Raw genomic sequence first — 13,559 nt, 5'->3', positions numbered from 1 at the left:
TGATGAACCCCAAACATGATGCCATTTTCAGCAGCCCAGTTGCAAAAGGAAACATTGCCATTGTGTGTTTCTGCAAACCATGAATACGTCACATTTCTACGTTTCATATGCATCATATCAACATTTCTAAAGTGACGTAGCATATCAGCTGACTTTGTCATTTGGAGGTGGAGGGGATGGTGTTCACACCTGTGAGATGCCAGCTAAGTTGCAGACCACTGTTTAAGACCAACAAACAAGAAGAACCAGTTGTGATGATGAGTCATCACTGTTTCCAGCAGCTTTTCAGCCACCAAACAGTGGGTGTTTTTCTAGACAGGACTGTGCCCACGGAATCGGGTTATTTAAAGCCAAAACATGATCTTTTCCTAACAATAAAAATAAAAAAAAGCCAAATTTTCTACATTTACCACTTTGTCATTGAAATGTAAAGTTTTAAAGTATCTGCTACATAATGTACAAATTCAATGTTACCATGGTATGCAGAAACATACAATGCCAACTTTTTATCCCGTGATTGGGTTGTTTCCAGATACAGATGACTCCTGTCATCATGAGCATCAGCAGCAAAATTAGGATGCTTTGATTTAAACACAAATATTTAAAATGTTGTATAAGCAACTTTTGGCGATTGAACTCATCAGTTCAATCGTCTGATCAGAACACAATTGCCAATCACATTAGTTCTGATCATGGTTTCAACTCTTGACTTGTTGTCTCTATGTCAAAATTAGCATTCACTGTTATTCAAGATTCTAAGACATACTAGGTTAGCTTGATTAGAATTAATAGGATCATTTGGTGTCAGGTTAAAATAAACCTGAATTACTTCATCCACGTTCAAGTAAGCCAGCTAAAACCACCCTGGTAATTCTTATTTAGATAACCCGGATCTTTAGTCAATAACTGACACTACTGCAAGGACTGGTTGTTTTGACAACTGCTTTTAAGTCTGGATTGAAGAGCTGAAAACCCCAAGTTTGTGTCAAATCACCAAAAAATAAATCAAACTGTTAGCCAATACACCACTCTGCTACCCTGAATGCGTTATATGTTCATGGTAGCTACTAATTGTGTAACACTCCATTCAGGATTTACTACTCTGTGGCTTTGATTCTGTTACATAATACCACATAGGTTTCAAATGGATGTCAAGTCTGTATGTGACTGTTCACATTAATGGTTTTAGTATGCTGGCCCTTGTCTAAAATTAGAAACTATAATCCCCTCTCCACCCAAACACCATAACAGACAGCAGCCTCAAGTCAAATCTTCTTATTTTAAATATTTCATCAGGGCGCATTTTTTTAATCTTCTGTCCTCCCACGCTGCTGGCATGCTGGGAAAATATTTGTTGTTTTTCTCAAGGCCCCTCTAGTGCTCTTTACCCAGAGAGAAGAGAACGGATCCACCAAGCCACAGTCCTTTGACGTGTTTTTATTAATTTCACTTTGACATCAGTACAGAGACCACATACTTTTTTTTTTTTACATTTTCTTTTTTTTTTTTTCCTGCGACATCTTTCCCAAAGCTTCAAAAATCGGAACCAAAGTCATAGCTAATACAAAACAGAGCTGATGTTAGTGAACAACGTCTAGAAACCAGTAAAGAGTCGAATGCAAAACAAGACTCTCCGAGACCAAAAAAAAAGTCAAACACACTCCTGCCACACACTCCCATACCCAATGAGAACACAGGGACAAACAGGAAAAGGAGGAAAGCAACATGCTGCAAGGGAACAGGTTTAATTCATGTTATATATTACACTCTAAAGAAATACCCAACTATTATATGGAAAATCTGTTCAGCCTTAGTAGCACACTAACAGGTAACAGGGCCTTTCCTGAAGTTAAGTCAAAGGTGTGTATGGGAAGCTAATGAGCTTTCATAGCGCCACACTGTGGGGTAAGGTCAGACTGACAGAATGGTTCAGCATGAAGGTAGCTGGTTGAATATTTAAGGGTCAGTTCAACCAAAATAAAGAAATCTCGCAAATTTGGATTTTGAATTAAGTGAATTCAGAGAACCATGGTTACATTTGTAACTTACTTTTCTCAGTTGTCACATGAAACTGAGCTTTCCACCTCCACCTAATGCAATGGACATTGATGGAATAAAGTTTGTGCTGCTCACTCTTGGAAGAAGAGTTCCAAATGTGTCTGTGTATGGAGATTGATTTGTGTCAATATTATTTGCGTGAACTGATCGACAACCTGTGTTCATGTGTAATCTGTAAATTTAAAACACCTTCCACAACAAATGAAATGAATGAATCTGAACACAGTAACAGGCAGAGACCAGTATATATGTATGTGACTTTTGTAATTTGTTTGGACTGACCCTTAAAATAAACTCAATGAATGTAAACCAAACATCTAACACAAATGCGCTCCAGTGTGTAAAGTTAAGCTTTTAGATGAAAATGACAACTCAAAGCTACAATATGCAACTCCTCCACATTCTAGTAAATAAATATGATGCATAATAACAACATCAGCCTGTGTCCAGCCTGACCCCTCCCCGAAAACTGTTTGCTGCTTACCTCAACATTAGGATAGCAGACAGCTCAACAACATGAGCACCAAGCACCTGGGCCGTAACCTGCCCAACTAAAGGGGCGGGGGTGGGGCTAACAGCTAGCATCTCCAACAGAAATGTTGCATATTTTGAGCTTTGACACCCAGAGTCTGAATGAGACAGCATGCACAAGGGGGTCGACCAGTACGTCCGTGAGGCGACACACAGTGGCGGGCATGCATGAGGAGGAATGTTCCACCAGAGAAAACATTCAGTACACAGGCAGACGTAGTTGGAGTAGTTACTGCATTGAGGGGCTGTTGGCTATTCAGTATTCAGAGGGACATTTACTCCGTGCAAACTTAATTCGGGGCACAATGAAATGGACAGCAACACTAACATTCTCATATCCTTCTATATATTCATCCCTTAAAACAATATGGAGACGGAGCAGTACTGCTAACATATGACTATGGTTTTTACTGAGTTCGAAAAACACCATTGAAACAGTCACAAGTAATAATCATATTAAACAAAAGTCAGGGTCAAGAATATGATACAGCCTATATAAAGGGTGAGAATCTGTTTCCAGCTTACACTATGACATGCACTTCATGGCAGTCAAACAAAAGGAACAAAGTGACAAACAGAGCTCTATAATAACCACTTCAAACCAAAAACCACTTCCATATCCCCCGCGACACTCTTTATTCAACATGACATCCCCTCAATTTGTTACACAATCCCCTTAATCTCTAAACGTCCTCCCAGACCACTGTTGAGGTTTTGTCCATAGTCCAAAATGTGCCAAAACAATAGTTAAAGAGTACCAGTGTTAAATCATAAAACACTATTGAACTGATACATTTTTAAAAGATATTACAAATTCAATTTAATTTCCATCCTTACAGTAGAATAGCAAATTTTATATTTTACTTTAGTATCAATAAGTTTTGGTATTTTAATCTTATTGGACGTGAAAGTCAATTTCTAGAGGAAAAAAAAAAAGCACTGACAAAACACACAGGTGAACTTTATTTCACTTACAACTTTACTTAAACACCAACAGCTACCTGGGAGGCCATTTTGAGATTTAAGGGTTTTATAACACATGGGGGAAAATCTCTTAACTTATCAAACAATCAGGAATTATTTCTTAGGAGGCCTCTGAAGGACCTCCATTTTATGAAGCTCAATGACACTTAACGTAACTCTTACAATGCTGTTGTCAAGCTACTAGGGATTCAAAGCAGCCATCCTATAATTAATATCAATAATAGTAATAAGCGGTGAGAATAATAATAAAAATTTACAAGTGAATGTGAGACCTCAACACTGTGGCTTGAACAGGTGCGACAAAAGGAGTTAGGACTGCTGTAAGTGAGGGAACTTTCCTTTGATATAAAAAGCGAGGCTAAGTTGTTCCATACAGCAGAGAGAGCCTGTAGTTGTCTTAAGGTGTATATACATACAGAAAACTGTTCAAAAAATGCATCTGATCAAGAGGGTGAACTAGACCAAATTATCACAGCTGGCTCAGTGTTCCAATCCTTTTATTTCAACCTGCTCAGGGATTTAAAAAATAAAAGTTCAGTGCATTGCAGAAACTTACATACAGAAGTGCCTGTAAGGTGAATGGAAACTAAGTCAATAACAGGCCGATCGGTAACAGCAAACCCATTACGCGCCTCTAAAATGAATTCATAGCTATCCACATAACAGCTGCAGAGCAACAGAGCAGGATAAGACTAGCCACAATTACACCCAAACATCGGTTTTATTCCATTTTTTTTTTCTTTTTTACATTTTCTTAACTTTCTTAACTTCTCCAGCTCAAATCATCCATTTACCTTCAGGGAAATGTGTGGTTTAAAGTACAGACATTTGCTTTTTTGTGACATAGACAGCCATCATCCACCCCCCTGCTTGCTGTACACGACGAAACCAGGTCATAGATTCAGTCTAGTTCACTCGACCCTGCCTCCATTCCCCTGTGGCACGCCCACAGACAGTCAGGGTCCGCCGCGGCGCTACATCACTTACTCGCTAGTGACACGCTTCCTGTCTGCACAGGCACAGTTCTTTTTAATGCTTGCAAGTTAAGCTGCGCAGTAGTTTTACATTGAATATCGAGTAGCTCAAAGATTTTTCTACCTAGCAAGGTTCAGTGTAGTAGGGTGGTGATGCTTGATGGAGTAGGGACGAGGAGTTAGACTGGGGGCGGGGGTTATCTGGAGAGGGTAAAGGGGTCTAGGATGGTGATGGAGATGAGGATGATGGTGACGTGGAGGTTTCTAATTGGGGGGTTGATCATTCAGTTTTGCTGCGCTTCACAGCACCGGGAAGTTTCTCTTGCAACCTGTGGGTGAAAAGAAAAAACAGGTGTAAACAAATTTGAGAACTGTAAAATAAATTAGTGGTTGAAAGTTAAACTGTAAGCTGATCATCTAGAACAGTGGTTCCCAACTGGTCCAGCCATGGGGTCCAGATTTCTCCTTTGTCATTAGTTCAAGGTCCTCACAGTTTAATACATTCAGCATCATACTTGTGTTTGACCATGCCGTCGAGCTCGTTTGCTGTCTCTATCAAGTAGCTGGCTGTTAGTCATTCACTCTACAGCAGCAAAAGGCACTTCAAAATAAAAGCTCTGTGATGAAACTTGATGGTAATTAAAAATTAAGTGAGGATTTTATTTTTTTTTTAACAATCTTGACACATTTACCAGTCACTTGCGGCCCATTCTGAATGGACTGCCGACCCACCAGCTGGGAACCAATGATCTAAAACACACTCTATACCGATGGTTAGATTGACTTACTTGGCAATTGTGGTGTTGATTTGGGTACGTGCCACATCAATGTACTGATCAATCTGGGTCTGGAAGGATGAAAGATGAGAGAGAAGGTAAGCATCAGCCTGTGAAAGTAGTTCTAATTAATTAAGACAAGCATATGATTATTCTTAAATCCTAGTGAAACCTACGGGCTACTACTAAGATCCATTCAGTCAATGTAGACCTGAAACCAATGTTGTGTTAGCATTTTCTTTTTGGTGGGTGCTAGACTCTGCCAAGAGTATTGCTTGAGCCAGTTCCATTTTTCATTGGAAGAAGAGTCAAGACTTCCTCAGCTAAAAAAAAGTTTATAGCACTTTGGAAGAGAGTCAGCACCTTAGTCATGGTGCTCTGTCAGAAAATGGTGGACTGCCTCTCTGGGTTAAAAACTAGTTGAAGGATCTCTTGAAGCATCGCGGGACCTTGTTCAAGAGTGACGGTAAGGCGGAGCATGATATCAGCAGGAAGATCAAAGCAGTGTCAGCAGTCACGTAGACACTGTAAGTGGTCGAGAGAGAGCTGAGCCTGAAGGCAAAGTCAATCTACATTCCAACCCTCGCCGCAAGTCATGAGGTCTGGGAAATGACTGAAAGAATTAGATCAAGGGTCCATGTCGCAAAAACCTTCACAATCGTGGCCTTGTATGTACTTCAAGCATACCCCAGGCTCATGGAGCAGCCTGAGGAGCGGGAGGAGTGGAATCAGGTAGTTCAGTCCTACCAGTTGGGAGCTTCACTATGGAGGTATTATGGGCACATCCAATTGGGAAGACATGCCAGGGCAGACCTAGAACATTCTATCTAGCCTGAGAATGCCTTGCAATCCCCCAGAAGGACCTGGAGTCAGAAGCTAGCACCTGGACTCTGCAGGAACCTATGCCTGAATCCACTTTGTGGATTCCAGCTCTGCCTTCAACACTATCAACCCAGCTTTGTTGTAGGACAAGCTCTCCCAGCTTCTCAGCAGTGGATCATTGACTTCCCATCTGACAGGAAACAGCAAACAAACCTGGGGATACATGTCCCAGACTCATGGACCATCAACACCGGTTCCCCTCAATGCTGTGTCCTTTCCCCTCTCCTCTTCTCCCTGTACACCAACTGCTGCTCCTCCAGTCACCAGCCTGTCAAGCTTCTCAAGTTTGTAGATAACACCACCCTCATTGGGGATGAGTCCACCTACAGGTGGGAGATTTTACGGTCTGGTGACTTGGTGTGATCAAAACAACCTGGAGCTCAACGCTGTGAAAACAGTGGAGATTGTTGTGTGCTTCTGAAAGAACCCAGCCCCACCTGCCACATTTGCTCTGTGTGACTGGCCAGTCTACACTCTTCAGTCCTTACTCTTTCTGGGCAACATCGTCACCCAGGACCTCATCAATAAAGCACAATAGAGGATGTAATTCCTGCGGCAGCTAAAGAAGTTCAACCTGCCAAAGAGTCCATCTTCACCTCCTCCATCACCATCTGGTGTGCTGCTGCCACTGCCAAGGACAAAGGCAGACTGCACTGTATCATTGGCTCTGCTGAGAAGGTGATTGGCTGCAATCTGCCGTCCCTTCAGGACCTGCATGAAAGACTGTGGCCTACCCCTCCCACCGTGGACACAAAGCTTTTGAGTCACTGCCCTCTGGCAGGAGACTGCTGTCCATCAGGACCAAAACCTCATGCCACAAAAACAGCTACTTTCGGACTACCACTGGTGTTGTCAACAAGGCCCAGGATCCCACTGACACGGACCCTTATCCTGACATCCTATGTTATGCATTACATTAATGCACATCTTTGTTATGTGTTTTTATGCATTACTCATTTTGTCTGATTTTTAATAATATTTCTTTTATTTTATATCATTTCTTTTGACTTTTGTTCTATTTTTTGTCATCACCAAGACAAATTCCTTGTATGTGCAATCTTACTTGGCAATTAAACAGTGTGATTTCTAAAGGGCATCTGGGCTGCTTTGCTCATCTTGCTACCACCACGATTTGGACCCAAAGAAGCAGCAGAAAAATGACTAGCTGGATGGAGTCAAAGCAACTAACCAGCTCAGTAGCATCTGAAACTTTGAGTTTGTGCAAGTCAGGAGTTACGGTTACTGTTACTGTAAAGATAGCACTGTCTTGGTGGAACTGGTGTTAATTTCCTCACAGCTCACTGCTGAGGTTAATATTTGATATGCAGCATGGATCACATTGAATATTAAAACATAAGAGAAATCACTCTGAGTACATAAGTCTTAGCATAAACTCATTGCAAGAATGCACTGACAAAGCAGCTATGAGAAACTGTGACCAGTAGGGACAGTGTCTGTAAAAGAACCAGACTAAACTTCAGGTCATGAAGTCTGCGTCAAACAGCTGATGAGTATAATCCCCTGAAAACATAAACTTCTCATCTCTTATGATGTGCATTGACATGAGGCTGACAGCCTTCTTATCTGACACAACAGTGGAATGATTTTATATTCTCAGAAGCTGGACACTGGACAGCAACAAGAGGGGCGCAGAAAGCCTTCAGTGTCTGATGAAGACTGGAGTCATCCAGTGAGCTCACTGCTGATGGGAACGTTGGCTAACGACTGAAGTCATCGCTGCTCTCAGCGGGTCTGAGACTCACTTTGTCATCTGATATATTTATCATGACCGGGGACAGAGGGACACGCTCTCACCTTGTTCTTCTCGTAGATGGGAGGCACGGCGAAGAGGAGGATGTCAGCTGAAGGACGCAGAGAGCAGACATGTCAGGAACACAACAACACCTTTAAACACATGTTGTAATTCTGACCAGAGGACCACTTTATTTTATCAGCTTACATTCATTCTGTGAAGTGTTTACTCAGCTGGTGTCCTTTTGCCACCATATCTATACTTACATAAATAAGCCATGCCTATGATATGCAAATGTCCTTACTGTCCATTTTGCTCATGTCTGTGTGACATGACTGATGAGTTCTTTAGAGGACAAAAAAAAAGACTTTTCCCATCATTAAATTAATGATTAGATGATATTTTGAACTATTAAGTGTGTAAATGTTGGCAACTAATTGGGAAATAAATACATCTTATTTTTATAGTTCTATAAATCCAAATTTATTACTGCATCTACACATTTCTTCAGACTGAAGAAATATTGTCTATGTAATCGCAGCTATTGTTAGACTAAAGAAGAGTTAACCATTAGTGGGTGCTGTCCTATTGAGTGACATCCATCCTGGGACAGTACAGTGAGGTTAGCTGGTCATCACTTCTTATACAACCCTATAGCCTCTGGGCCATCTCATCAACCCATTGCACATCACATGGACCAGCAGACTAAATGAGCCTGGTGGCCTCATTAAAACACCACAGAGCCATTATGGTGTCACGGAGACTGCCGTCTGCAACTAATACATAACGCTCTTCTTTAATAGCACCCCATCTTATTATGTATGCTTCTCTTACAAAGTAACAGCAATCATAATCTGAATCTGCAGACACTATGAAGGCTTTATGTCTTTATGCAAGTCTGAACGATGTGTTGTTATAATTCCCACCTTGGCCCCAATTCAACATTCCATGTCTCTCCCTAAATAAATTGAAGAACTTATTTGACCTGAATTCCATCCTTCCTGGTTTGAGAGAAGTTGCTTAGATTGGTTGAAAATAAAAACTGTTATAAAAGTGGGAGACAAGCTGAGAAATAATCAACTAGGCTCTTCATTCACATTTAAATTAACTAAATCAGAAAATCTCAAATGGTGTTTATACAGAACTGTTATAATGAATTAAATTAGGGGTTATCTCATTGGAGCAAAGTCAAAGACATAAGAGGTTGACCTGACCGGATGTCTCAGTCCATCAGATGATGAATTAATCGTACATGAATAAATCAAGGCGTATAGGACGAGAGAATAGCTGTCTGTGTGCTGTTTCTCTGAATTCACAGTAAAGAACAGCACAGAAACCTATGGAGCGTGCTAAGAATGTGTAGAAATGTTCTGCTATACAGTCACTGAACTGTCTCTTCAGGGGGACTGTGAGGTGGCTGCCATTTAAATTCAGAAATGCAAATTATATTTAACATTAGCACTTCAATGTGTAAGAACAGGAACATCCTTTTTTTTCTAAATTATGATGAATGTGTCGAGACTCTTGGTTCCCACAGTGCTTACCCAGGATCAGAATGGTGATTCCATTGAAGACGGCTCCTACGTAGGTGAACAGCCACATGACCACAGCCAGCTGGGGAGTGAACAACAAAGGTCGTCACAGGGAGACTCAGGGAGGTGAAACATTTCGACAACCCCACCCAGCACGCTGTGTATAGTTTAACTGATGTAACACTTGATGTAGAGTTTAACTCATATCTGAGGACGTCACCCTGGAAATCCTTAAATCTTGTCCTCATAGTGGGTGACACAAACTGACAAAAGCCACAGAAACATATTGATGGACTGGAGGGTGAACTTACTTGTACTATAATGGCTTACATGGTCATTTCTGTATATGTATTAGGGTTGGGCATTAAGTAATATCTATACTTGAGTACTTTCACACCCAGGCAAAAATGCAGGTAGGGGTTAGCCCTACTGATGTCCAAATCAAGTACTCATAGTCATCCCTAATATGTTATCCCATTAATTCCACTAGTACAACTGAGTCATGTGCATCACCACTCTGCTGATGACACTTTTTTCATAAACATAAATTCTTTTGTTATTCATTATTATTTCAACTTACTTTCACTTGCATTTGTGCAATCTCTGTTAAGTTACACACAATGAGGACTCCTGGATTTGCTTCAAATGAAAAGTCTCTCACAAAATGGACAGCTTGTGTCCTGTAAGTCACCTGAAATCTTTTAATGTGAAACATCTTTTTCAAAATTTTTGTTCCATTTTAAGTGGCTTAATGACAATCAAAACAGAAAAGCAGAAGTAACTCGAAATAATTGGTAAAATTAAAGAATTTGTGGTGAAAAAAAGAAGAAAAAAAACAGCTGAATGTTGAGTACATTATGACTGATGGAGAAAGTTATTCTCTGGAAATCAGAAATACTCTTTATACTCATTTTATGAACTGCTTTGAAAAGCGTAATATATGATTATAGAACATATCTGTGTGGTTAATGACCACGACCAGTGGTGATGAGGGCATTCAGCCTGATCAAAGGAGCAGAGAAGGAGGCGTGGAGGCTTCAGTGCTGCTGATCTATCTCTCCTTTCGAGCTCAGACACTGTGTTATGTGGACTGAGAATTACTGCTGCTTGGCTGATAGTGAGATTGACAGAGGCTCTGCTCTGATGGCTGGTTACTATAATCAGCATCATCTGTCCAAGAGAATTATTTTCTACCATGAAATAAAAAGTAGAGTGGAGTTCAAGCCTTAGACAAGATCTTTTCAGTGGTTTGCGTAGCCTGTGTAATCATTTATCCCACAGGCCACACCTCACTACAACTGCAACTTCACTATAGTAGTGAAACAAAAGCAGCTTTCATACAGGACTGTAAGGTGTGGACCGACTGAGCTGGATGGTCAGCTCCCTGTTTCTCCTGTTAGTTCTGTTGCGCCTTTTAAGGAAGGATGACTTACACATTTATCTTTCATGTTTGTACATAGTTTAGTGACACTCTGCACGTCCCTGTCAGCTTCAACCTGAGCACTGTTAACACCTGTGGGTGCGAAGGACATTTAAAATGACAGGCTGTGACTTTATGAGGTCAACCTAACAGCTCATCGTTTGGGGCTTTTCACAACCTGAACTTAAAGAACTTGGTAAAGTTTGAGTTTAGTCTGTTCCTTGTGTTTCCACTGTATTTTTCAAACTAGGATGTTTTGGATGCACGCCATTAAAAAGGCCACAGGGGGACCGTCCTCATTTCCATCAGTTGTTTGGTAGGCCAGTGAAGTAAGCAGCTGTGGGACAGACAACAGTAGGAGATGGTGCTGATGTAATAACTGATTTTCTGTTGTGTTAATGTGAACCTGATATATGTTAATATGGCAGTGCTGAATCAGTCAGTTTATAGCCATTCTTCCATTTTTAAGGTTGCACCAATACACATATTACGATTTTCTTATTTGTCTATATTCTCGTTTCCTCCTTTACATTTTTGTCCCTGTTGTGTTTTGGTGGCTAGCTAACTAAAAATTACTCCAGCTCTGTGCTTAAGTACAATTTTTAGGTATTTGTACTTTACTTGCATATTTCACTGTTATGCTACTTCATACTTTTACTCCTTCTCGTACTAATACATTTCAGAATAAAATATTGTTCTTTTTACTCCACTACATTTCAGAATAAAATATTGTTCTTTTTTATTCAAGTGCATTTCTCCGGTTATACTTACTGGCTACGTTTCAGATTTGGATTATGATAAAAACATATAATAATCTTATAAAATTCTGCCAATGGGATTTTCCCTCTAAATGTCTTAATTTCATCAAAATAACTTTTTGAGGTTCAAAGCGGTAAAATTATCAATTTTTCACCATAAGATGACATGTCAAATGTCAAAAATAATAATTCCTTGTGGGCAGATTTTGTGTTTCTTTCTTTTAAACCCAGATTAACTATCTGACAACCTCTTAGATTTTTTTGGTTAAGGGGGGGCATTCGCTGCTGAACAACTATTTTTAATTTTGATAATGTAAGTAAAATTGTACTGATAATGCTTTTGTTATTTTACTTGCTCCTGGAGCTTTACTAAGTTTGCCTATTGTTGCAAGAGGCATCACTTGGCTTTGTTTTTGTTGGCAAAATTTTGTTATATTATTTGTCTCAACCTTAGTAAACTTATAGAGGTACTACAATTTTATATATACTTTCTTGTATGTATTGGCAGATGTTATTTACTTTTTTAAAAATGCTAAATATTTTTCTCATATGCTATTCGAAAGGGTGTACAGGCATTATTATGCTATTATATCATTATTATAGTAGTGGTATACAATGGCCTCAAAGTGACAATAATATTGTTTATCGCAGTTATTTCTGGGACAATATGCTGTCCAAAGTAGTAGTGGTGACAGGCCTACACACATTGTGTTTGACCAATTATGATCGACAACCACACAATTTGCAGACTTGTGCGCTTTATCTAAAACATTTTATTCAGCACTCACTGGCACCTAAAGCTTTTCATATTATTCCCCCAACTTATTTCAGTCACTTATTCGTAATCTTCTAAACTGCCTGAACACCCTTAGTTTATGTTCAATTACTGTGTTATATTTTCATTTATATACAGATGGGAATTCAACATTACATACATTGTTCATCATCTTTGTTAAAAACATTTTAAACTAACACTGGTAATAACACTGTGACTGTTGCACAATAGGACAGGAGACAATGTTGACTCTTGATGACAGTCACTTTACATCTGCCCTTTGATCTATGAGTGTGTATTTGGTCATTACATCATTGTCCACACTCATTTTCATCAAGGATGACCAAACCACAGACTAAATTAGGACATACTGCTTTGGTCTTTGCTCCCTTGTTATCTGACATGGAGGTTTCTTCAACATATTGCAACATGTTCATCAAATTAGATTAGATAATCTTGAAAATGTGTACTATTGTACTGTCTCGCCTCCTTTGTCCTGTGATAGCATGAAATCTCCTATTCAAACATTTTTAAGGACTGAAATGCTGATTGGCTGCTTCTAGAGGCACATCTGTAGATCACAGTGAGACAGATGTGTTTCATGACAGCTGGATAAACGGTGTGACCTAATTGGAAGTTTCCAACTGTAGTTGTTGTGTTCCAATCTACGTGTTCAGATTCTCTAAATGATTATTATCCAATAATATCATCAGATTCATATACAGATAAAATCTTGTCTATAATTTGACTGATTTCCTCCTATGATGAGTTATTACAGCACCAATCAGAGTTATAAATAGGCTGTACCCCAGAGGGGAGTCTTTATGGGACAGAGTGGAAATAAATCCCTGTTATAAGCAGACTAAATGATCCAAACTGAGGATGACAGTGGACAGCGACTGAAGGTCGGAGCTGCTCACCTTTAGGGAGTCCACAAGGTCCTCGACCAGGAAGAGGCGGCTCATCTGCTTCAGGGCTCGGTTGATGTAGGTCAGACTGGTGTCCACGTGCTTGCGGAAAGTCTCGGGAGGGATGCTGACATCCTTATCTATCAGTGCTCTGCAGAGAGGGAGGAGGAGAGGAAGGTGAGAATAAAATGAGGCTAAGAGTCCGACA

General features: G+C 40.1%; 1 protein-coding gene across 3 annotated transcripts in view; it reads right to left on the bottom strand.

Annotated features, from left to right (window-relative positions):
• Window positions 1–1,421: 1,421 nt before the first annotated feature.
• rtn3 (reticulon 3) overlaps window positions 1,422–13,559 on the bottom strand; it is a 39,819-nt gene continuing 27,681 nt past the window's right edge. For 2 of the 3 annotated variants that reach the window (XM_049567521.1, XM_049567522.1), the window contains 5 exons: window positions 13,364–13,502; window positions 9,503–9,572; window positions 8,021–8,067; window positions 5,336–5,394; window positions 1,493–4,876 (listed from right to left, as the gene is read on the bottom strand). In XM_049567521.1, coding sequence (XP_049423478.1) covers window positions 4,828–4,876; window positions 5,336–5,394; window positions 8,021–8,067; window positions 9,503–9,572; window positions 13,364–13,502 — 364 coding nt within the window. In that variant the 3' untranslated portion in view covers window positions 1,493–4,827. Of the gene's footprint in view, window positions 4,877–5,335; window positions 5,395–8,020; window positions 8,068–9,502; window positions 9,573–13,363; window positions 13,503–13,559 lie in introns of all 3 variants that reach the window. The other variant, XM_049567523.1, reaches the window with a different exon arrangement.

Source organism: Epinephelus fuscoguttatus, linkage group LG23 (assembly GCF_011397635.1).
Source record: "Epinephelus fuscoguttatus linkage group LG23, E.fuscoguttatus.final_Chr_v1".
NCBI classification, from domain to species: Eukaryota; Metazoa; Chordata; class Actinopteri; order Perciformes; family Serranidae; genus Epinephelus; species Epinephelus fuscoguttatus.
This window is presented reverse-complemented; position numbering and strand designations above follow the sequence as displayed.